The sequence below is a fragment of the Typopeltis vanoorti genome, chromosome 23, assembly GCF_054136105.1.
Source record: "Typopeltis vanoorti isolate ZY-2024b chromosome 23, IOZ_Tvanoo_1.0, whole genome shotgun sequence".
NCBI classification, from domain to species: domain Eukaryota; kingdom Metazoa; phylum Arthropoda; class Arachnida; order Uropygi; family Thelyphonidae; genus Typopeltis; species Typopeltis vanoorti.
The window spans coordinates 95783851-95810923 of record NC_143571.1 but is presented as its reverse complement, the minus strand read 5'-3'; the positions used below and the strand labels follow the sequence as shown (position 1 = coordinate 95810923).

General features: G+C 35.7%; 1 protein-coding gene across 4 annotated transcripts in view; it reads left to right on the top strand.

Moving 5' to 3' along the window:
• Positions 1 to 27073, top strand: part of LOC150094086 (uncharacterized) — a 608624-nt gene that overhangs the window by 360344 nt on the left and 221207 nt on the right. For all 4 annotated transcript variants that reach the window (XM_090413217.1, XM_090413213.1, XM_090413214.1 and 1 more), the window contains 3 exons: positions 1062 to 1184; positions 6297 to 6434; positions 18798 to 19133. In XM_090413217.1, coding sequence (XP_090269343.1) covers positions 1062 to 1184; positions 6297 to 6434; positions 18798 to 19133 — 597 coding nt within the window. The remainder of the gene's footprint in view (positions 1 to 1061; positions 1185 to 6296; positions 6435 to 18797; positions 19134 to 27073) is intronic.

Genomic DNA, 27073 nt, shown 5'->3' with positions numbered 1-27073 from the left:
ACCACCAAGCAGAGCCGCTCATTTGCTCATATGTCCTCTGAGGGTCTGAGCGGGTAACAGCAACAGCCGTGCATCAGTTAACTTCACGGGCTACAGCATTGGCATTCATTACCCCCCCCCTCCCCTCCCCAAAGTGCAAGAGTAGTGATGCTGCCAATCAGATATGCCAAAGAGAAGCCATAAAGTGCTTCCTTTAAGTGAAAAGGTGAAAGTTCTTGACTTCATAAGGAAAGAAAAAAATTTTATGCTGAGGTTGCCAAGATTCCATTCACATAATTTTTATTATAGTATATTGTTATAATTTTTCTATTTCATTATTAGTTATTGTTGTTAATCTCTTACTGTGCCTAATTTATAAATTAAACTTTGTCGTAGGTATGTATGTATGTATAGGAAAAAAACATAGTATATATAAGATTCAGTACTATCTGCAGTTTCAGGCATCCATTTTGGGGGTGGGGGGGTGTCTTGGGAGACTACTGCATATTAATATTTAAGGGAAAAAAAAAATATATATATATATTGGTTACCTCTGTTCTACATCTGATGATGTTTTAAATGATATGGCCAGCACACATGTTGCTAGCTTGCTGTGTATATAACAGGTTTTATTTTCCTTTGTTCTTATTTTTTAAATTCTTAGTTTAATTCATTTTTTTTTTGTTATTGGTTTGTTCATGTTTTTTGGCTACTTAATAAGTATCTCCCTATGCTCAATTATTGGTTCCCTTTATATTTAACATCTTCTAATTACATACCATCACAGCCCTAATCAAATCCTGTTGCAAGTGCAGTGTCATGCTTGCCTTCAAAAATATTCACACAGGCATGTTGAATCAATAATCCTTCTTTAATATGATCCTGTTTAATAGTATCTCTTCAACCTAGTTTGATTCAAAGAAGGGGGGGGGCTGCTTCATTACCAGAAATAAGCATTGCTTTTTTTAAATTTATTGTTAACAAGTTTCATTTCATTGTAATGAATTTATTCAAGAGAATTTCAGTTATTATTTTATCCATTTGACTTATCTTATTCTATTAATATATTGTTCTTAACATAGAGTAAACTTCAAGGTGGCATTCATGAACTGTTGATGGTAAAACAAGAATGTATGCATAACATATCAAAACTAAAGAAGAAGATATCAGATTTGGAAAATCAAAGAGATGAGACACTAAATGAGGTAAGATGAATAGAATTTGGTACTGAAGTAGACGCTGACAAATTACATATACATTGTAATGCAAGATTTGTTTACAAGTCACATCATTTAAAAAAAAAGTTAAACATGTTGCAAAAACATGCAAAGAAAATTTCTCTCTGATAGACCCAAGTCCCTCATGATAGTCACTTCACTTTCTATTTGGGTCTGCTAGATAATTTTTTCATGAGGTTGATAATGTATTATATTTATAGCACATTTTGGTGATTCTTATTAATAAATGTCAAATGTGTTGCAAAAACATGCAAAGAAAATTTTCTCTCTCTGAATAGACCCAAGTCTCTCATGATATTCACTTCACTTCCTGTTTGGATCATAGGACTATTAGGAATGAGAGTGCAGAAATTGTAACCTTTGCATAGTTAGTTGGTCGTTCATAAATATTTCATTGGTGTCAGGAGACATGTGATTAAAGGAGGAGGATTCTCTCATGAAAATATAATATGATGGTTATAGCATTTTAAAAAAATAAAAGAGGATGTGGGGTATTATTGATGATTTCAGAAGAATTGTGTCCTTCCATGTGAACCTTGAAGAATGCAGTAGTGATATTAGTTTTGAGGCCATTTGATGTGAGGTTGAGGTATGTAGGAATTTTAGATATTTAGTGAGGGTGTTGCTACTGGCCAGGAAGTATAGTGGAAGATGATTGGAAACTATTATTCCAGACCTGATGGATAGGTTGCTAGTGACGAAGAAATGTATCAGCAAATAAATATGATGGATACGAAAAGATTAATCATAATGGGGGATCTTAATTATCTAAACATTGATTGGGTAGCTGTGAAATCGCATGAGAAGAATGAAACTGTGAATTTATTGAGCTGTTGTGAGACAACTTCTTCAAGCTGCATGTGACTGAAAGAACTCAAGGTTAAAGAGTGTTAGATCTGATTATAGTGTCAAAGGGAGTCTCAGTGAAAGACATAACTATTCTGCCTCCAATTGGTGACAGTAATCATGCGATACTCACTTGGGAAGTGGCTAAGTTTATGAATGTCCTATTTAGAAAAGGTTACATGCTGAAGTACAAAGTAGGAAATTATGACCGCTTGGGGAGTATGCTAGGTTCTTTGCCATGGTATCAGTTATTGGATGGGAAGGATATTGACAGTGCATGGGAAGGGTTTAAAAAAATACTTAAATGATGTGATATCAGAATGTGTTCATAGAGTTCAAAGAATAAATAGAGTAGGAGTAAAATGGATGTTTAATCTAATTAAGCAGGAGATTTGTAAGAAAAAGATGATGTGAAAGGAAAATTGTGTTCATAAAGATGATGTCAGGTATGATAATTATAAGCAGCAGGCCAGAAGAGTCACAAATGTTGCATGGATTGCAAGATAAAGGCAATCCAAAAGAATTCTATCATTATGTTATAAGTAAAAGAAAGAATGAATTTGAAAGAATAACTCTACTGAATGCAGATGACTGATGCAGAAGTGATTGTTCAGCTAATGAGCAGCCATGTTACTAAAAGCTATCAACCTAGTATATGCAACACTGAACTCACCTCTACACCATATGAGGAAACCCAAGTGAATGAGGAGGAAGTACTAGAGCTGTTGCACAAACTGAATAAGAATTCAGCAATAGGGACTGTTGGGATATCAGCACAGATGCCAAAAGAGTGTCAATCTGAACTGGCTATACCTTTGACCAGGCTATATAATTTGAGTTTCAGTAAAGGGAAGATTCCACAGGGGTGAAAAGAATATATGGTAATCCCCATTGCACAAGGGTGGTGCAAAGACCGATGTATCCAACGATCGACCGATCACTATCTCAGAATTTGTGGTGAGGATTTTGAAAAGGGCTCACATTCAGAAAAGGTTGACCGCAAAGGGTTTGCTAAGGGAAGGTCATGTTTTAACAACTTGCTCACATTCTATAATAATATTACTACTGAGTTACACAAGGGCGATGGATACGCTGTGATACTTTTGGATTTTGCTAAAGCTTTTAAAAGAAAACAGGATGGAAGACTGTTGCATAAATTGGAGAATATGGGATTGGATTATAAACTATAATCGAATTAGCATGGATAAGAGGATGGCTGACTGACAGATATCAAAAAGTGGTATATGGGGAGGAGGATGAATCTGCAAGATTCAAGGTAACCAGTGGTGTGCCTCGAGGATCAGATCTTGGTCCATTGTTATTCGGTCTGTACGGTAATGACATTGGGAGGATTTGACATGTGACATACAGCTGTTTGCTGGTGCTGCAAAGATAGGGTAATCAAAAGTGCTGCTGATATGCCTTCTGTTAGTTCTGACAGTTCCTGACTCCCTGGAGGTCTCTCTTCATAATAATAATAATTACCCTATGCAGTATGTAATTGAAACAGTGCATGAGACATCAGTGTTAGATTTAATAATATCCTCTCATATAGTGATAATAGAAGAAAGCAGCATGATGCCATCAATTTAGAAGAGAGATCACATGGTTTTTCTTGGAACAAAAGAGATGTATGGAATTGCAGAGTAACGTATTATGGCAAAGACAACAGAATGATGTTCAGTGTCTTGATCAGTTGTAGGGAAGAGAAATCAGCAGTGCCCGATACTTAGTCCAGAATCACTTACTTATGGCAGTGTCATATATTCTTCAAGGTTATGAGAATAAATAAAGTAAGGGTGAAATGGATGATGCCTGGAATTATGTAGAAGCTTCTGAGAAAGAAGATGCTATAGAGTAGATAAAGAACAGGGTACCCTTCAGCACATAGACGTATAAGGTGCAGGCTAGGAAGATGAAGCACATAGTGAGGAAGGAGAAATTAGTGTATGAAAGGAGATTGGCAGAAGCAGTAAAGCAAAACCCTAAAAAAATACATGCAGTAGATACTAAATGCCCATGTGAGAGTGGTTGAAGTGAGTTGGCAAGAGTTATTCATCAGTCTGATTGCTTGCTCTCTTCTATATTGCATTGAGTATTTGGGGCTCTTGTGGGCAGCACCCCAGATCTGTGAGCAATACTTGACAGATGGGAGCTCTGAGTATTTGATTGATTTGAGGGCTGCATCAATTTTATCTAGAGTACTAGACTGGAGTTTGTTATAGAGTGAAGATGTAGGACTGTAGAACATGATGAAAAAACTTTTTTCCATAAAGACAATGGATCTTTTTTGGTACCTGAAAATTTTAGGTACCACCTTACCTGTTGGACAGTCACCACAGTGACTGTCCATCAGGTAGGTGCAGCTGCACAAGTGTCTGCTCCATGTTAGGAATGGCCTTTGTTTCAAGGACTGACGAAGGCTTGCACCAGCCACTGGCTAGGTGATAGCAACTCCTGCCTAATACCTCACCTCATGGTTTAAATGCCAACAGTGGTATCCTGGACACTACAAGAAATAAGTGTGCATGTGCATGCACACAAACGATCAAAGCAGACATGCCAGTTTGAATTTTTCCCCAAGTGAACAATGTTTGCACCCATAGCTCATGGAGAGGACTATATTCAAAAATTCCACTGTAGTCTCCTGATCATTTCAGTCACCTTAAAAATCAGTGAAAGTAATCAAACAATAACAGCAACAACAACATGGATATTTCAACATAGGACAAAGTCAGTAGTACTAAATAATATCCTTAGCAGGCACAAAGTAGACATTGTTGCCCTACAAAATACTTACACAACTCTCAAGAAAATATTACCAATCCTGATTACATCCTTTTCACTGATTAATATGATGAAAGACATAGCCTGGCAATCTACACAAAAGCAAATCTAGAAAGCATCTCTGACATTCAGAAAATGACTTTTGCATTAGCCTGAACAACTTCTTAGTCTACAATGTATATAAACCTTCTCTACTCAACTCGCCAAACCCTGCACTTCCTCAGCCAGCCCATCCTGGAATCATTCTTGGGGATTTCGACTCTCTCACACACACACACACACACACACACACACACACACACACACACACACACACACACACACACACACACACACACACACAGTATATTTTAGGGATACAATAATGATGACAACCCAGTCCTGCAGCTGACAGGCTGGATATTAACAAACAACCTGTTTGACAGCTAACAACCTGTAGCCTTTAAACCTAGAAGATGGGAATCAGAGACAATCTCTGACCTCTGCTTTACTACCACTGATATGGGAAAAAACTGATCCCTCTCCTCAATCTATCAAGTATTGCCTCCTTTTTGCTGCAGTCAGCACAGACATTGCTTGCTTAGTATGGGATTTATAATCCCAGAATAAAGGTTCCTAATACTCCAAGGGAATCTCAGGAAAGCAAATTGGCCAAAATTCACTGAATTCATTGAAAACAACATCAACATAATTCCACTTACAGTTAGTAATTATGAACAATTCACTAAAGTCCTCAGAGCAAATAGTAAAAGACGCCTCCCTAGAGGAATTAGAAAGACCTACACACATTTGCTGGTCAACTGAAAAATAATATTCTTCTCGCAGAATATGAACAACAACCATCCAGACACTGCTTCTGCCCTCTTATGGTAGAAGAGCTCATTGGCATGAAAATATGAGCAAACTCAACTTTACCAGATCAAGTCGTTAGGCTTGATCATTGCTCTGTTGACTGGGCGGCACTAGCACTCTAAGCAAAACTAAAGGAAAAGTAAATCCAAATGATATTGCAAACATTTTAGCACTGAAAGCTAAATCCAAAATTCCTACAGATGCACCTAATGTGCATTTGCTCACATGCTATGGTGCAGTGGAATAATTTTCGTTCTTTAACCAGCCTTAACTTCAAGACTGGTTCATGGATTTGTTATAATTGTTTTGTTAATAAGGATTATAATTTTTACTAGCAAAGCAATATTTATATTTAAATATAAATATGAACTTGAATATATATATATGTATATATCATCTGATTATATATAATGTCAAACTATTAAATCTAGTAGTTAATAAGTAAACGTTTACTTATTAACTACTAGAGTCTGTTCACAGAAAATGTGAACAGACTTTATAATGATTGTCCATAGTAGTAATTTCCTTACTTGTTATCTAAGTTTCCTTAGAGATGCTTGGATGATATTTATTATTATTTAATTTCTATTTTAGCTTGAACTTGAACATGCATTATTAAATGGAGAAAGAAATGAAGAAGAGGAACACCAAAGGAATGAAAAGCAAAGGCTGGATCAGGTTCAGAAACAGATGCAGTTATTGGTTCAGCTGTCAGATCAGACAAAACAAGAGGTATTTTCTGTTTCAGTATTGGAATACCATGAGTTGGCATAATAATAACAAACTATAGAAAAAACTATCACAAACTATAAAAGAAAGGTATTTTTCTGTTTTTTGAAATGATTCTTGATTCTACGTGTGTATATTCACAATATTGGAGGAATCCCCCCCCCCCCTTAATTAGTATCAGAATTGCAGTATCATCTTTGTACATGAAGAATTTATTATAGCTTTTATGTTGTAAGAATTTAACTTACAGGGAAGAGAGAGAGAATATGGTATCTATCTAGAACTAAGATATTGCTTAGTCAGAGACAAATCACTAAACATTAAATCATTCTTGTTTCATTTTGAGAAAGGGGGAAAATTTAGAAAAATTTCCAAAAATCTTTACCTAATTAAAATTTTTTAAAATTTATTTATGTTGTGTCGTGTTTTCTATTTCTATACTACTTATGAATTAACGATCATTGCAGATGCTCAGTCAGAGGTTGTAGGCGACGTCTAATTTGTATTCTCAAATCGTCTACTCGATTCCCCCCCCACAAGATCAAATCCTGAGTGCGCTACTGCTGATTAGTATAGCTCATTGCATAAGGCATTGATCAGGATATCTGTGCACAGATAAATGGTTGCATGAATATCCAGGTCATAAGGAAATGTAGAGCACTGTGGTGAGTGATGACTAAAGCTGTCTCAAGGTTCTGAAATGTTGAATATGATGAGAGAGAGAGATTAATTAATTAAATGAATGTGCTTCGTGGAGCTTGGCATATAGGAGGAAGAGAAGAGGTGATATTAATTGAGATATAAATTGGTGACCAGGAGTCTCTTAGATAGATATTGAGGAGTTACTGGATTGGATAATAGGTTTTATGAGAGTTTAGAGATCATTTGTAGAAACTGTATAAAGGGTCATTAGTGATGCACCAAATGTTTACAGAGTATGAAGGCATGGTATGGTTTGGTATATGTTTCATGCTTTATGAGAGTTTTTTGTTGTTGTGAAACTTTTGTCTCCATGGAGGCTCAGAAATAAATATAAAGTAGTATTATTTGGTAACCTGATGTATTACCAAGCTGCAGTGATATTTCTGTTATTTCTATGCAAATTGTTATTTCTATGCATTGTTATTTCTATTCAAATATTATTATTATTATTCCACAGACACCTCGATGGAGTCTGAAGACTTACTGCGGGAGACCCAAACTATCCACACAATATATCATACCTCTCCTTGAACCCATTAACAGACAAAGTACTCGCAGCTGACACTGGCAACCCCATTCCACTTATTCACAACTCTCCAAGCAAAAAATATAGTCCTCGAATCCCCCTACTAACCATACCTTTATTCAACTTCCAGGGATGATCCCTTGTTCTGCTCCTCTCTAACCAACTGTTGAAACATTTCCCCTGCATCAATCCTATAAAACCCTTTAAGCAACTTAAATGTTTCTATCATATCCTTTTTTTTTTTCTCCTTTCAACCAACTTCTGCAATCCACACACTTTCAATCTATCCTCATAGGGAATATTCCACAGACCACTCACCATCTTGGTCACTCACCTCTGAAGCTTCTCTACCGCTTCTTCATTCCCAAGAAACCCAGGAGACCAGACCTGAGCATAGTAATCCAGATGTGGACATATCAGTTAAAGTTTATATCATCCTGCAAGATCTCCACATTATCTTGATTGACTATTATTCTGCCTAATTTTGCATCATCAGCAAACAACTGATTCTTTGCTTTCTGAATATTAAGATGAAAAGTCTAGTTACAATCCAAACAAAGATTTGTTATTATGTGCAGACTATCTGGAGGTTCCATGATGGGAGATCTACTCAGCACATGCACCACTTATCATTTCTCTTTAAAATTCATTCATGGATGATGCAATCTGGCAGCCCATTCTACTCATTCAGCAAGGCAAGCATCTAGTCCTCACACTCTTTTCTGTTAGCATGCTCTAATAATTTTATGGGGAAAGATTACAAATATAATGGACCAAAGTATGAGCTTATTGTCGTAGTATCTTATTTTGCAGGAGCTGTATATCATATTTATATGTTAACATCTTACCTAAATTAGAATCATCAGCAAACAATTTGATACCTCCCTTCAAAGCTTTTCTTGATACAATTAACTGAATGAGTTCAATATTTTGGTCTTTGTGAAGGGCCAATAGCTGATACTGCCATTCAGCATTGACAACAGTAGAATGCAACTGATCTGTTGGAAGGTTTTGCATATGATGTGTGATGCTATATTCGAAATCTTCCAGGTGAAGAACTCTGCCCAGATACACCATCCTTTGCTTTTGAGGTAACCCCAAATCCTAAAAAGTCACAGGTGTAAAGGTCTCGTGAATGCAGTGATCATTTCATAGAAAATGAGCAACTGATTAATCTCTCCTCTGTGAAATGTTGACACAATAATTATTGAACTTCATGTCTATGTGGAGAAGTGCTCCATCTTGCATCAACACTATTGTGTTCGGGTACCTTCTTTGCTGCAGTTATAGGATGATGGAGCTGCTCAGCATAACCTGATAATGTTCAGCTGTGACTGTACAGGTCACAGGTCTTGTTCAATGGATTTCTTGGATGGCGGGGAATCCAATAGGAAACTTGAGACCATAATTCCTATCCATATTGTTACCTTTAGTAAATATAAGGGAACTTGATACGCACAGGGATTCTCTGTAGCCCAAATGCACAGTTTGAGTGCTTACTGTTCTACAAACATGAAAATGTGTTCTTCACTCCATAGGTTGTTTCAAGGCCAATCCTCATCCACCTCCATTCATGCTAGAAATATCAACACAGTTTCTTGAATTCTGACATGTCTCATTTGCATCTCTTGGCTGAGGCTCAGTTTAAATGAGTAGCATTGCAATGCTTTATGCAAAGTTCTCCATACTATTGTTGTCATATCTCCACGTGCCCTCGAGGGTACAGAAGTCTGACATACATCAGTTTACAGGTCGAAATTAACCCTGTGAGAATGGCTAGTCCTCAGCAGAGTGCCAACAGCATCGAACGATTGGCTCCCTTTCAACTACTAACCGTGCTCAGACTTGCTTAACTTGCGTGAGCCATTAGTAGCAGAGACTCTACCAATCGACCAACCTTTGCTGGCTCTCCATGCTATTGTGTATAGAAATTCTGATTGTCATGCTATGGCACATTCTCTGCAACTTATAGCATTCTCATTTGACTACTCAACAACTTCAGTTGCAACATCTTCAGTCATCTTCAGACTTTTAGATTTACGTCCTTTTCCTAGTTGGACTGAAAACTGCATATCTCTTCAATAGACAAGCTATGTATCAAAAATAAATTATCTAAGTACACATACCTAAATCAAAGTCTTTAGGTATATGTACAGTAATCCCTCGATCAATGCGCCCCCGATTAGTGCATCATTTTTTTTTCGATACCCAAATTCAATTAGTGCACCTCTAAAATTCAAATAGTGCGCCTATATACATTTTAAAAATTTTCTATCTATACATTTTTATGGCTAACTATTTTAAAAAATCGCTCACCAGAATGAAATAATTTAGTTATCGATTTAAAACATTTTACAAAGTTATTTTTAATGGCATACTACACTACTTCCATGTACACTGTGTATACTATGTTCCAAATTTTTAACGCTAAAAGTTATGTCGTCTGCTATAGTCGTCTGCCACAGATTCGAGACCTTTCGACACTTCTGCGCATGTCACAAAAAGGAGAATCCATTCCGATAATAGGGTAATCAATCCGCTTCTGGGATGAGTTGTTTATTATTACATATTGGAAAATTAACTTCTCTTTTATGAACATTGTAGTTTTTAAAGTGGTAACTATTTTGCTTGTATAACAGTTGGGAAATTTTATCTATAAAGCGCGTGTTGGCGACCAATTTGTACATGCTTTTTCTTTCTCCCTTTCAATGATAACATCCAAGATTTAATTAAATCTCATTCTGAAGAATTGAGTGATTCCGACCTGCTAAATTTAGATGCACAGCAGGAAGATCCCGAAGAATATGAAGAAAATTTAACCACTGATAGTCAGCCAAAAGAGATTTCACAGAAACAATTTGAAAATATTTTTTGTACAATCGAAGTTTTTAAGCAGCAATGCTTTGAGGCTGACCCTGATGAAGAGAGAAGCAGTAAAATTTGCAGAAGAGTAGAAGAGGCAATAGGGCCATACCATCGGTTGTATGAAAAAAAGAAACATAATACCCCCCAAACTGCATTAGCTCAATTCTTTGTTAAGAAGTAGAATAATAAAATTTATATTCTGAGTATGTTTTAATGTCTTTCAGCTTCATGGTTTTCCTTTAACTATGCCCTGAGACATACTCTAATTATTTTATAAAAAAATTAAGGTCCAAAAAAGAAATTTGAGGAACAAATTATACTTTTCCCCATAGGTTATTATATTTGATTAGTGTGTTTTCAATTAATGCACCTGTTTTAAAGAACGCATTAGGCGCACTACTCGAGGGATTGCTGTACTTACAAAGTGCTGATGCAGTATTTTCACCATTTTTGTTCAGGCAAAGCGAGATCAATTGCACAAGTCGAATGACTATAGTGTCAGTCTTGTTCCTCCATTTATGTCATCTTATGGTGCATGTGGTATGCAAAATTCACCATCTTTCATACTCGCAGCACCCTATTTCTTTTGTCGGTTGTTTTTTTTTTAACTAATTTTTTTTTATTATCAAAATCTCTTTCCCATGATCTAGTTAGGGTACCCACCAAGTTTGAGGATATTTTATTTACAGGTTGCAAATTGCTCTGAATAGAGATACTTTAATTTGAACCACTCTGTATAAAAAATGTAAAAAAAATTACTCCTTTCAAAATTTTAGCCTTCCTGGCTCTACAGGACAGGGTGATACCTTTTAAACTATTGGACTTATATGGTCTATTATTATTATTATTACTGATACCTGTAAAGTGTTCAAAAGACTCATAATGAGAGGGCACTCTACACCACACAATGCACCATCACTTAATCTTCCATTTACACACAGTGTCATCTACTGACCACTAATAATATTTTTGGCCTAGCCCAAAATGCTGATGAATTTAATAATTTACTAATAAATACTGTTGCTTTGTTTAATAGCATTAACAATATTGTTTGCCCCACCCCAACTTTTTTTTTTTTTTTTCAGAATAATTTTGCACTAATTCTTCCATGAGAAAGATTCAGAGTGATGTCTTAGTTCATTTAGGTTTCAGAATACTGATTTATAATAAATAAATACATCTAAAATATAATTGTAATTATTGTACACAGAAATGAAGATAAAAGAATATGCACATCCTATTCACCTTAGAAGAACCCATTCAAATAATGTATGATTATGAATCAAATCTGAATATAGTATTTTAATAATTGTCTTTTAAAGTTTGTGTTCAGTACAGATACTCAGAAATGTAGAGAACCATCACACACACACACACACACACACACCACACACACACAGTAAAACCCCTTTTTTACACTTTCCAGGGGACTAATGAAAAATAATGTAAATAGCAGGAAATGTAAAAAAACATTAAAAAAAGACTAAAAGATGACTTACTGCTAGTATGTGACTCTCTATACTAGATTACAAAATTTAATAACTGAAAAGAATATGTAAATTCATTTAGAATTTAAAATTACAGTGATACCCTGAAGTTACGCAGTAGGTGGGACCAACGAAAAGCGTGTAAGTCGAATTTGCGTAACTCGGGGTATAATTTTGCATGTAATTTATATATACAAACATACAATTGGGACCAAAGGTTTACAAAAACACCTATATTTTTTAAGAAATATAATCATAATTGTAGTTTTTTGTACATAAAAAAAAAGAAAGTTATTTCGATGTCGATGGTTTCATAAAATCTAATAGATTCATTTGATGGAATAATGTCTTTTTCTTGTCACACAAAATTTTTTCATAGCAAGCTAATGATTTTTTTATTCCTTGCCTTGTGGCTACAATTCGTTCCTCGTTAGAATCTATGTCCACCAAAATCTGTAAACCTTTCTTAATTAAGCTGAGACTTTCTGTTAATTTTGCAATTGTCATCTGCTTTTCTGGTAAAACTGGATCTGAGGTTTCAGTCTCTTCAGTAGCAAAGAGTCTCCGATATTGGAGACTCTTTGCTACTGAAGGGTGTCTCCGATATCAGAGACACTCCAAGAATCTCTGATAATCCTTACAGCATCTAAAACATTAAACCGTTTTAGAAACTCTTTTACAGACAGTTGCTCATTTTGCCTCATAGCTTTATTCAGACTTGCAAATGAATGTCGTGTGTTTTTGAATGTTTTTCTTTTCTTGCTCGCTGTAGAAGAATCGGACTTGCTTCTTTTGGGCAACATTATTATTTTTTACGTGATAAAATTTTTATCAAGAACATAACATTAAACAATCGCAAGGTTTGTAGACTATAAAAATCGTGTATGAATGAAGACCGCATGAAACACAACAGTGGTTGTTCACAGCATGTGCAACACTGGCGAATGCGGCCGGTGCTGGAAAGATACGACTAGTGGTGAAGCGTGATGGGAATACGTACATATAAGAAACTGTGTAACTCCGAATTCACGTAAGTCAGGGTATGACTGTACTTACATTTATCTATTTTAAAAAAATCTTTAATTGTTTATTGTTTTTGCTTTTTCTCCACTCTTATAAGTTCCACCTGCTTCTCCACAGTGTATAAGGCATTAAATGCCCCACTATCTCCTGATGAACTTGCAATATACTTCCTCAACAGAGATAACTTCCATCGCTTCTTTACTAGTAGGTTCTTGATCAGTCTTTTTCAACCACTTCCTCTTCTTCTTCACCAAAGTGGTTGGAAAGGATGTCTTCTACACTTGGCACCATTGATGTGATCACATCAACATAGTCTTGTTGGGCTCTGACATATCTTCTTCTTCCTCCTTTAGTTGTTTCTCTTCTTTCACAAACGTGACTTCTGTCTTCCGGAAACAGTTGGATATTTTCAGGAGTAACATGCAACCATGCTTTGGCCACATAATGCATGGCATCAAGGATTGATATGGTCATTTGTTTTGGGTCCATACCATTACCATGCATAAACACAGCTTATTCAACAAACATTTTTCTATATTTCCATTTAAATGTATGGACGATGCCCAGATCTAATAGCTGAAGCTCACTTGTACAATTAGGAGGAAAGAACACTAATCTAATATTTCTGAGCTGCAGATCTTCAGGGTGTGCAGCACATTTGTCTAGCAGTAGTATTTTGGGTGATTTGCCCCCATTTTAATCCAGAGCATGCATGGTGGATATGAAGATGCTGCTGGTCATCCATGCTGTGCTGTTGGCATCATACTTAGTAGGCAGATTTTTCATGTTCTTAAAATACCTTGGCTTTTTAAATTTACCAATTACCAGTGGAGGTAATTTTTATGATCCATCAGCATTGACCATGAGCAAAACAGTTACCCTCTGCTTGCTGAGTTTTCCACTGTGACACTTCTCTCCTTTAAAACACAGTGGTCTACTTGGTAGAATGTTATAAAAGCAAAACTCAGACTTTCCCTAAAGGAGACTGCAGATCAGATCACCTACTGCTGATTGCTGATATTAGGATCCATTTAAAAACCAAAAAGAACAAATCTACAGATATGATCTTACCATACTCCCTGAAGTTTATAATGAAAGCAAAGAAGATTCCAATTAAGTTTTACATCATGTAACAAATGTTACATCAGATGAATTATGGAACCAGGTCAAGATGATCCCTACAAACAGCATATAAGTATATTCCAAAGAGCAAATGGAAAAAAAATTCATTGATGCTTTCAAGAGAGATGATCTGATTAATCTTAGAAAAGAAATTAAATTCAATGACAAAGAAAACAATAGAAATTATTACAAATAAATCAGTAAAGCAATAGAGAAATTCTTGTAGAATTATAAATAAACTTGCATCAATAAAATATGTGAAGATATAGTCTCAAGCAGACAGTAACGAAATTTTTCTCATTTCAAAAGTCAGAGCACTCCCAAATAATTTTAAGACAAAAAAATTACAACATAGAAGATAAACATTATAATACTAATTAATGATGGAAGTTACTTACATAAAAATTATTTATTTGTAGAATTTTCGGCCATTTTTATAGCCATTTTCAATGCATTACAGGAAGATAACCACAAAAAAAAAAAAAAAAGAGAGAGAGAGATTGTAGCTGAAAATTCTACAAATAAACAAATTTTAGGTAAGTAACTTCCATCATTAATTAGTATTATAATGTCTTCCTCCACTTATGTCTCAATTTTTATCAGTAGAAGATTAAGATGGACACCTAACTGATAAAAGAGAAATTTTAGAAAGAGAGAGAGAGAGAGATGGAAATAATACTATGAGGATCTCTACAAAAATTCAGATAGATAATGAATGTTTTACAAACATGGGAAAATGAACCACCTGTCCTGAGAGAGGAGGTGGAACTAGCTCTCAGAAATATGAAAACTGCAATATTGTAGTTGCCCAATCAAATTTGGGCAACTACATATTGCAAAGGTAGGCTACCTTTGCAATATTTAAGAACACAAGCAAAGAAGTTATCATTCCTCATTATGAGCTCCTGATACAGTGTCATATAATAACTGTGCTCAGCTCTAGTCTCTTGGGTATGAGGAAGTAGTGGAGAGGTTATAGAGGCAAATGACCAAGATGGTGATGGGGGGGAGGGATTGTGGAAATACTTCCTGTGACAATAGATTAAATGTTTGTGGACTGCAAAAGTTGCTTAATAGAAAGAAAAGAGGAGGAGATATGATGGAAACATTTCAGTTATCAAATGGGTTTTATTAGATTAATGCAGAGGTAAATTTTTCATCACTTGGCTAGAGGGGCACAACAAGGTGTCATCCCTGGAAATTGAGCACGAGTCTAGTTATTGAGGATGTGAGGACCAGATTTTTTGCTTGTAGAGTGATTAATGAAAGGAACAAGTTGCCAGAGTCTGTTGTGAATGCATTGTTGGTGAATTGAAGAGGAGATATGATACATATTGTATGGATCATGTGGGTCTCAAGCAATGAGTCTTTGGATTCCATTTGTGTTTTTTAATATTTCCTACCATTAATATTATTGCACAGCCACCTCCATGGAGTCCAAAGACTTATCACTAGAGACACATACACTGTGTCGACACAGTATCTATCATACCTCTCTTTGAATGCATTGACTGACAAACCACTTACAACTGACTCGGATGACTCATTCCACTCATTCACCACTCTTCAAGTGAAAAATCTATTCCACACAGTTTCACCTCAATTTTCAGGGATAAGCTCCTGTTCTATCTCTCCATCGAAGTGTTGAAATATTTTCTCTGCATCAATCCTATAAAACCTTTTAAGTAATGTAAATGTTTCTATCATATCTATCCCCTCTTTTTGCCTATCAACCAATTTTTTCAGTCCATAAACTCTCAATCTGTTTTCATAGGAAGCATTCCACAGACCACTACCTCATCCCCAAGAAACTGAGGCGATGTGATTGTAGTGATCCAGATGAGGCTTTATAAAAAGGAAAGATAACTTCCTTTATCTGTGCTTGTTGATGTGTACTTCAATAACCAGGTTAAGCACCAACATGCCAGAATCTCCAGCTTCATAAATTTCCTGGAGTACTGTTCCATCAGTGTGGTACATAGCTTGTAATCGCTTTATCCCAAAATATAAAACTTTAAACCGATGTCCATTAACTTTTGCCCATAATAAATCATACCCAATTTAAATTGTACCCAAAGCTCTACATTGCCTTGCTTAATTGTTATAGTACCCAGTTTTTGTGTGAGCAGCAGAACAACTGAATATTTTCCATCAAATCAATCCCTATATCTTTTATCAGTGTTTAGAAACTGTCTAAACACTGAGCTTGCATACCACTAGTCACCTGTCTTCTGGATTCTGCACCTCTGCATACCACTTTTTGGTACATGTTTATCAGCTACCCTCGAACCCAAATCACCATCTTCATATCCATTCCATTTTTTCCAATTTACATAACATGATAACGGAGATCATAACAGAAATCCATATGGCATCCTTTCAAATGGCTTCGCAAAATCAAGCAGTATCAGTATATTGCCTGTGCTGTCCACTGTATTATGACAAGAGAGCAAATTACTGATGCATAATTCAGCAGATAGAAATGTAAGCCAGTATAACTAAATGACTTACATAATAATTTTTATTTCAAATTTAAATTTAAAGTAGCCATTTACCTATTTGTGGGATTTCTTATTATAGTATGTTGCATTTACTTGCCACCAGGTTATCAATTAAATGAGATCGAACTTGATAATCTTATATTGCAACTACCTCAACTTCTACTTGGGCCATACTTATGTACAGGCACATCAGGCTCTAGCTGGAGGCCCTGAAAAATCATGGCCAATTTAAGGGCACCAAACAATCAAAGGGGCCCTAGAGCACTCCAGTGGCTCAGGGGCCCACCTTGCCTTGGGAAAAGTGTAAGTACGACCCTGATTCCCACTTTGTATGGGTGACTTTAATGGACACAACACTCTGTGGAATAGTATTAACACAAACAGATGAGGTAGTATCATTGAGTGAATGCCTGACAATAATGAGTTCTCCCTTCTTAATAATAGACTCAATACCTTCCGGTATATGCCAACCCACTCATTTTATACAATAGATCTTGCTATCTGCTTGATTTTACATCTATCCATAACCATGGTAGTAACTGTCCCTCCAGTTGGATCAGTGCAGTCTTGTCCTGGGATATTGTCCAATATGTGAAATTCTCACTCAAGAAAGTGTTTATGTGGAACTACAATCTTGTGATTATGGCAACTTGGAACTGTGCCACGGCACAAGAATCTACAGAGGAGGAATGTCAGTAGTACATGAGAAGTAGTCAGGGATTATTTGAGAGAGTAAGTATCAGACTGCATACCATGGTCAAGAGCATTGACCAAGTAGGGGTTAAATGGATGAAGCAGGAGCTACAGAAAAAAGAAACATTCTAGAGGGAATATAAAGAAAAAGGTACATGTTATGGTAAGGAAGATTAAATCAGATTATGAGAGAAAATTAGATAAGAAGGTGAAAGTAAATTCAAAAAGAGTTTTTTCACTATGTAGCAAGTGAGAGAAAGAATAATTATCATGGGATAATTTACTCAGTGCTGATGATAGAAAAGATGGAAGCAGAATAAATAGTTAAGCTACTAAAGGATCACTTGGCAACCATACTCATTACTCATAACCATAACCAATTTAAATATCATCCAGATGGAGAATTTGAGTTACCAGTGTGAGAATTGAGATAGAATCACTGGAGGTGTCCAGCATGTAGATATATATCAGTGGAATACAGCAGTGACATTGGATGGTTGTGTTGGGCTGTGTGCTCTGAGAATGTGCAAGAGAACTGGCAGTGCCTCTGATGAAGATGTTTAACCCAAGTGTTCTCTGGTAAGGTTCCAAGGAATGGAAAAGGCATAAGATAGTTCCATTATATAAAGGTGACTTCAAGACAAGTAATAAATTACAGGCCAATTAGATCTGAAAAATGATGGTTAGGTATTGGAAAAGTTGGTTAAAGGTAGAATTCAGGAATGGGTGATCATATTCCTATCCACCCTGATAGGAATACGATACATTTTGGTGGGCAGAATGCTTCATAAAAGGTAAATCTGCCTTAGTAATTTATTCACATTTTATAATAAAGTGACAGCAAAATTGGATAAAGGAGGTTAAACAATAAACTATGATGATGCTGGACTTTTCAAAGGCATTTGGCAGAATACTGCATTGAGAATGATTACATAAGTTGGAACAAATTAGAGCAGATATGAAGCTGGTGGCAAGGATCAGGATGTGGTGTGACTGACATACACACACACACACACACACACACACTAGAGAGTAGTAGTATATGGTGGAATGGAATCAAGACCAACAAGGGTGATTAGAGGAATGTGTCAATTAGGCAATGTTTGTAAAGGTTGCCACTTTAATGAATGTAAGATTTTGCACTTTGGTAGAAAAAAAAAAAGATTACATTGTATCATATGAAGGTTTGAATTGCAGGAAATTGACAAGGCTAGGGATTTGGGGGTGATGGTTGGCAATGAGTTTACATTTATTGATTCTTTAGCATATGGAGATAGAAGATATGAACTTTGATAGAAATTTAATTTATTTAATAATAAATAATGTAACATTATTTAATGTTAATGAGTAGATGTTAATGTGTAAATGATGGCTAGTGTAGTTTGTGTAGAGTCAGTAGAATTCTGTAATAAGTCTGTTTATTTTTATTAATATTTATTTTAATTAGGAACAAGTACAACTTGAGAGTGCCAAACTGCATTTGCAGGAACAAGAAAAAATAGTACATGACCTACAGAAATGCCTATCTGAGGAGTGTACACAAGATAGTCAAGAAAATACTGATGAAGAAAAAGAAAATGCTGTTGAAAAGACGTTACAGGATTCATCCAGACAAGACTTAGAAGAAAGGCATAAACATGAAATGGAAATTTTGGAAAGGAAGAGAAAAGGATTTGAGGATCTTGAATTTCAGCAATTAGAAGCACAGACTCACAGAGAAGAAGAACGAGAGGTCCTCATGCAAGAAACTGAAAACTTAAAACAAAAGATTAAAGTTAATGAGGTTAGTATTTCTAGATAACTGTGATTTTTAAATTAATGACTTCTCAATTTTATTTTGCATATACAAATGGAGATTGAGTTTACTAAATTAATTTCCATTGCATTACAAGAACATTTTTAAAACTGTGAGTGTAGTAATTTGATATTAGATACACCATGCAGAAAGTATACCTTACATTAGACATTTGATATGATATCAGAATTTCTTGATACATATGCACAAAGTATGTATAAAATACTACATAGTTCAACATAATTAATGCTTTTCTAGCTATTGAATGGAGTTGATTAAAGGTAAAAGCTGTGAGAAAATTTTCACATATCTTGTGAAGAATGTGAAGACCAACAAGGACTTCTGAGCAAGTGTCTAAACCTCACTTTAAAGTTCACTCTGTTAGTAAATTTCCATTTGGATATGGAATAAATAAGAATGGGCTACTAACTTGGGGCTTAGCGGATGAATGATAGAAGTATCAGAAACAAGGGAAATGAAATAGTTACATTGAGTTTGATCAACCAAAAATTGTCGGGATAATCGAAACATAGTTGGATGAGGATGAAATACTGACAGGAATACAGAAGGAAGGTATGATGCATTTCATGAAGATAGAAAGGGTAAAAAAAGGGAGGGTGGGAATGCTACTGATGATAGAGAATGAGTTATGTCCATATAAGGTAGAGCTTTTGCTCTTAGAGAATACAGAGAAAATGTAAGAAAGCTAAACACTGTGTAAAACTAGCTAAACAAAAGTCATGGGAAGATTTTGGTAAGAGCATAGAAAATAAATATCAAGAAGATAGCAAGATATTCTGGAGGTTGTTGAAGAAGCTCAGAAATGGAGGAAATAGTGCTGGAATTAGGGATGATAAAAAAGTGACATAAAAACTAGAGAAAAATATATTCTTCAAGTATGGAGTAATTACTTCACAAAAATTGCTAAATGAAACAACCAGTGACTGCACAGTGGTGAAAAACACTGACCAGGCATGCAATCAGGAATATATATCCATACTTGAAGTAGAAAAAGCCATCAAAAGCCTGAAATCTGGAAAGGCAGCTAGAGTAGATGATATTTGGCCAGAAATGCTCAAGTATGGCAGTATAAAAGTTTTACAGTGCCTGCACTGCATTGTTCAGAAGGCTTGGACAGAGGGATGAATTTCAGATGATTGGTGTTGAGCTCTCATAGTATCCATATAAAAAATGGGAAATAAAACTGAATGTGAGAATTACAGAGTTATTCCTCTACTGAGTGTTCCTGGTAAGATTTATACAAGTATACTTGATAAATGGTTGAGCAGGATTGTGGAAGAGGAGAAGCTTGGTAAAGAACAAGCAGGATTCAGGCCAAATAGAGGCTGTCAAGATCAGATTTTCACTTTACGACAAATATTGAGAAATCGTAGGACTACAACAGATCTCTATTTATGTTTCATAGGTCTGGAAAAGGCATATGACAAGCCGCCAAGAGAAAAGCCATTCAAAACACTGCAGTTATATGGTGTCAGTGGGGCATTATATCAGCAATACTTAGTCTTTATTTGAGTTGTAAGTCAGCAGTTTAGAATTGAAGAAGTACGGGAAGATGGTTTAATGTTAAATCTAATGTCAGACAAGTATGTACACTATCCCCCTGTTATTCATTATCTATATGGATCACATTATGATCCATATAGATAATAAATCTATATGGATCAAGTGGTATTAAACCTAATATCAAAATTGGAAATGTTAATGTCAGCTCTTTGCTTATGCAGATGATGTTATACTTCTAAATAAATCCACTGAAAGTCTGCAATATTCCTTGACTAAATTGAATAACTGTTGTGATAGATATGGTATGAAGGTCAGCAATAACAACACAAAGCCAATGAAAATAGGCAGATGCATTGAAGTAGAAAGGTAGTAATAATAATAATATCCAAATTAGTAATTTCATTTGGTACTTTTTTACTTACCGTGTAGTTGAGTGTGTCGGTTTGTTTGTTTGAAATTTGTTTTATGTGATATCATTGAAAAAGTGTTTTACATGGCAGCAATGCATATGAAAAAATGGTGACCAAGGTCTCCTTATTTAGTACGTTTAACATGAGGAATTTAATGAGTGTAGTGTGTTCAGCATATTCATTGATAAGAGTGAACTGTTTGTTATGAAAGTGAGAGTGAAGAGAGGGTGTGTGCCAGCAATGTTTCATGAGCAAGTGCAAGAAATACAAGTCCTGTCGAAAGCATGAGAATAAAGCAAGTAGTATTAAAGATGTAGTTAAGATAGTGAAAGTGTTGTAGAGAATGTGAAAGGAGTGAAGAATAGTGGATGAAATATAAATGAGAGTATCAAAAAATGGTTGATGGTAATGTGGATAATGAGGTGACAGTGAGGGGAATTAGCTTGCTTATACGGTGTCTTTCACAGGACAAAATGTAAATTCAAGAGACTCCAGAAATGATTAGCATGTGGCACAGCAGGAGGGAGAATGAAGAAAAATATGAATTGAAAAGTATGAAGGAACAAAAAACTGGGAGAATTGATGATAAGAGGTGTACTTAATGACAGTGTGATGAAAGCATGTTTCTCAGTTATGATGATAATCAATGATGTTATTGAAGCTGCTTGTTTGCAGAGGGGAGAATTAAAATAATTGATTGTTTTTGCAGGCATGAATGATTTGAAAGGTGACAAATATGCAGTGAGAGAAGATATGAAAGAGTTTCTGATAGAAGCATAAAAAAGAAGTGAGAAAGTCTATGAGTCTGCTGCTTTGATATGATAGGACTGAAGTGAAAAGGGCTATGATTGCTAATGCATCAGTGAGAAATAGCAGGTGTAGTGTGCAGCTTATAGATGTATGGCATGAATTTGATGGATGAAAGAACTTGGATATGCCAAGTTGATTGTTTTGAATAGTTTTGGAATGAGATGTTTGGAGAGAGTGTTGTTTACTGAGGGATTTTAAGTGCATAATCAAGGAAACTAGAAGTACTAGGAGGGTTGCAGTCAGGTGAGTGTTCAGCCACCACTGAGGTAATGGAATGTGTGTACAGAAATAATTGCCATGCCAAATGCAGTTTCACAAGTTTCATATCTGAATAGATTGGCAGTGACATTATGCAAGCGTAACTGTGAGCCCAAGGAGATGTTGAAATGCATGTACGTGAATGCTAGAAGTATCAGAAATAAAGAAGAGGAGTCTTGGCATCAGTCTGCACAACTTAGCCAAATTTTTTTGGCATTAGCAAGAGCTTGTCAACAGAAAATGATAGTTGCAGGGATATAATGTAAGGGATATCGTATTTTCAGAGAGCATAGAGGGAATAGGAGAATTTCAACCAACAAAAAAAAATATATATATAAATTAAGGAGTATTCTAAGTCTAAGGAAGATTATTCATTTAGGTACTGGCAAAGAAGATATCTTTGCCAGTGCCTCACTAAGTGATCACTTTGCAAGGGCATATCATCCAAGTGGAGATTTTAAACTTGCCAATGTGATGGAGTCTGATGTGAAAACTGAGGGAAATGAAGTGGTGGTGTTTAGTATAATGAAAAATATGAAAATGTGAATGAGCAAGATTGGATTGCATTTTAGATTGTGTACTATGAGAATATGCAAGAGAACTAGCAGTATCTCTGACAGAGTTGTTTAATTTCTCTCCTTTGGCAAGGTTCCAAGGGAGTGGAAAGAGGATAAGATAGTGTCATTACATAAAAGTGGCTCCAAGACTGAAGTAGCAAATTACAGAGCAGTTAGTATCTCAGGAGTGGTGGTGGCTAAGGTTGGAAAATTTGGTTAAATGTAGAATCCAAGAATGACTTGAAATGAATATGATACTCTATAAGGATAGCATGGCTTTGCAAAATGTTGGCCCTGTCTTGTAATTTACTCACATTTTTTTTATAGTGACAGCAGAATTATATGAGGTAAATTCCTACACCATTATTCTGCTGCAGCTTGCAAAGGTATTTCATAGAATACTGTATGGAAAACTATTACTTGAGTTGAAGCAAAAGTGAATAAATATGAAGCTGGTGGCATGAGTAGGAGGTGTGGCTGACAGACAGATGCCAGAGAGTATGAGGATGACTAGTGAAGTACCTCAAGACTGTACTAGGTCCACTACATGATTTGGGGGATGGTATTCAGTTGTTTGCTTATGATAAAAAAACTGGAAAGGACAATAATTGATAATGGTAGTGTAGATATCCTTGCAGGATGATTTAAATAAATTGGTTGTTGACAAAGGATTATGGTTATGCATTTGTGATACTTTGTATCCCATTAATGTTATCACATTGTATCACTTTGTTACTGGATTGCATGAAATTTATGAGACTAGGAATTTGGGTTTAAGGTAGGCTGGGAGTTGAAGTTCAGCAAGCATATTTCCGAAATTGTCAAAATAGTGCAAAGGATTACTTGGATGTTGAGAAAGGCACTAACAAGTAAAGGCTATGATTTGGTCTTAACTTGGTTGCTTAACTTGAGGATCAGATGGTGGAGAGGTTCCAGAGATGAGTGACCAAGCTGTTGTCATGTCTGTGGAATCTCTCTATTGAAGGTCTGTGGGTTATAAAATTTAGTTGCTAGGCAGAAAAGACAGGACTTGAGAGAAATGTATAAGTTACTAAATGGGGGTCTATAAGAATGATATAAAATTTTTTTCAGTATGTGATGACTTGAGCAAAAACTAGTGGTTAACCCTGGAAGTTGTGTAATACTGTGGTTAGTAAGGGTGCTGACTAGATTTTTTTACTTGGAGAATGTTGAATGAGTGGTGTGGATTGCCAGAATTAGTTCTCAGCGCTCTGACAGTAAATGAATTTTAGTAGAGTATGATAGGTATTGTGTGCATAAAGGTTAGTGTGTGTCTCCAGCATCGAATCTTCTGAGTCTATGGAGATACCTCTATAATACCCCTCCATGTGAGGCACCTGTTCATGGTGGAAGGGACCTCATAGTATTAGTACTGGCTCTTGTGATCCAACGCCTCGCCACCATGTTTGCTAGGCATTGAACCATGGACATCTGGAAACGGAGATCCTGGTAGTCTCATACTGCTTTTTCCTCTGCATTCCCAATGGAGAACCTGTAGAAAAAGTAAACTATTTCATCTATTTAGGCACAGTTTTTAATGAAGTGGCAAATTAAATTTGGAAACAGACAACACAATTAGCAAAGCTGATATGGTGGTGAGCCAGTTGAATGATATCTTATTGGATAAGAGAGAAATTAGTCAAAACACTAAATTAGCAGTATACAAGACAGTGCTCAAATAATTTTTTTTTAAAGTATGGATATGAGAGTTGGGTTAGAAATAAAGTACTTGATCCAAGATGAGAGCCTCTGTAGCTCAGTCAGTATAGACAAAACCCTTTGGTTGGAAAGACCTGGGTTTGATTCCTGTCAGTGATGGGAGGAACCTTTATTCTGGTCTCTTTCGACTAAAGGTGAGTTAGCCGGTCTCATACAGAGGTAGGGGATTTTTTCACCTGGAAACTGGTTTTTCGTCCCCCAGAACAGGCAAACCGGCCCCGTGAACACACATTGATTACAGTAATGAATACATCCCAGCCATATGCCGATCCAGAGCCCAGATAAAATTGGGGGGGTTGGGGAAAGCAATGGTGAACTGCCCTGTAAAAATCTCACCAGGAATACAAAATATTCCTGGTGAGATTTTTACTACTAAGTCACCTACGGTTGGAAATGACTGAAAGGGAAAATCGGATCAGATCAGATCCAAGCTGAGAGACCAGAGATATGAGAGTTCTGAGAAAAGTTAAAGTATGAACAGATGACATTCTTTTCTTTTTAGATAGATTCTTTATTCTAAGCTTCATAGTATAATACAAAATATTTAATGATCATATGTGCAACCTAAGTACAATAACTCATTCAGGTTATGATATAGATAAAACCCTTTGTTTTATAAAACCATAATACAGTCAGATGCGAGGAAGGTGAAAATAAGAAAGGGCAGCAGTAGCTCCAAAAATTCTCCAAAAAGTTACGTAATGCTTAATGCTTCATTATATACACATATATACATGTATATAATATACATATTATATATTATTATAATATAATAACATAATAAAATCACAGGAGACATGCTAATATATATAGAAAAAAAGTTGTATAACATTAATTAAGTTTTGGAAAAAATAAAACAAAGTAGTTAAATAGTATTTACATTTTTTCATGTGAATACTGAGGTGAGAGCAATGGATGATAGTTTGATGCCTTTTTTTTCCTCCCTTTTTAGTGACAAGCTGTCATCATATTCATTTAGCATCTACTCGACTGCTTCCATGCTGTTGTTGTGTAGATGCTAGATGGCTATGATAGCTTTTATAGGGCAATACAGGATGGGTTTTTCACAAGTGTTTAGCATAATTAGAGGCTTACAATGTGGATCAGAGGACTTATTGGTAGCAACACTCTTCAGAATTTTTCTGCTGTCCTTAAAGTAAAAGATCAGATGAGGTATTCTCTGAGCAGGTCATAGTAAAAGATTTGTCTCGGTTGTCTATATACGAGTTAGAGGAAAATATTAATTCTGTTAGGTCTATCTTATCTTTAGGTGATGTTACCATAATACAGTCAGATGCGAGGGAGGTGAAAATAAGAAATGGCAGCAGTAGCTCCAAAAATTCTTAGCACAGGACCAGAAGGCTTGATTGCTGTTTGAGCAGGAGGCAAGCTTTTATATATTTGGGCTGCAAAATCTGCTTTGGATTTTATCATTATTATTACATTTATGAGCTACAGGATAGGCTGATCTTGAGAAGCTTGGGTTTTATTAGTTGAGCCACTGAATGTAAGGAGAATTTTTATGTACTACTTTGATTCATTTATTAGAGAATTACAGTTTGAATAGGTGTTGGGGATGAAGGTTTATTTGAGTGGGAAATAAAGGCCCTCATTCCAACAAGAATGTTATTTGGTCAGATCAGGTTTCTGGCTTGAAGAGTGAAAACAGTAATCAGACCATTTAAAAGAGGCATAAAAATTCTTATGGTAATCCCAGCTAGTATTGTTATAGCGCTAAAAGAATTGATAACTAATAATTAAGGAATTGACAGCGTACACTAGAAATATAAATTAAATAAACTTTAATATATACTTTCCGATATTTCGGCAAACGTCACGTTGCCATCTTCTTGGGAACTTAATACATAGACACGTGCACACAAGTACTACTTAACAGCAAATGAGAACCGAAGCTAGGAAGCTAACGTTTTCCTAAAGTCCTGATGGTGCCCCCTGGCAGGCTATATTGGTAGTTCTTGGCCTTTGGGCTGAAGTTCTTCTGATAAATGTTTCCCAAATTTGAGGCAGTCTCATGCATCCAAATTTGTTGAGGTTTGGCATGTTCCTAAGGGCAGGCTGATTCCATGAATAGTCTTTCATATTTGAACTTGCTGTGGTGTATTATTGTGGCTTTCTTCCATCTTATTCTGTGGCAAGTATCCATAGCAAGTTCAAATATGAAAGACTATTCATGGAATCAGCCTCAGTCCTTCAACGCTTCCTAGCTTCGGTTCTCATTTGCTGTTATGTAGTACTTGTGTGCACGTCTTTGTATTAAGTTCCCAAAGAAGATGGCAACGTGACGTTTGCCGAAATATCGGAAAGTATTCATTAAAGTTTATTTAATTTATATTTCTAGCGTACGCTGTCAATTCTTTAATTATTAGTTATCATGTTTAACCAGCGTATAAGCCTTGCTACAAGAAGAATGCTAAAAGAATTGAAGCTGATATTGGCTAGGAAAAGGTCAGTCTGTAAAACAAAAGGTGGATGATATCATTGTCAAAGTTGTTAAGAGGAGAGATCACACCTGCAGTATATTTGGATAGAGAGATAGTTAAAAAAAGATTCTAGAATGTTGAAAGAATGATGATGATCCAATATTCTGGTATGTAGGTGAACAATATGT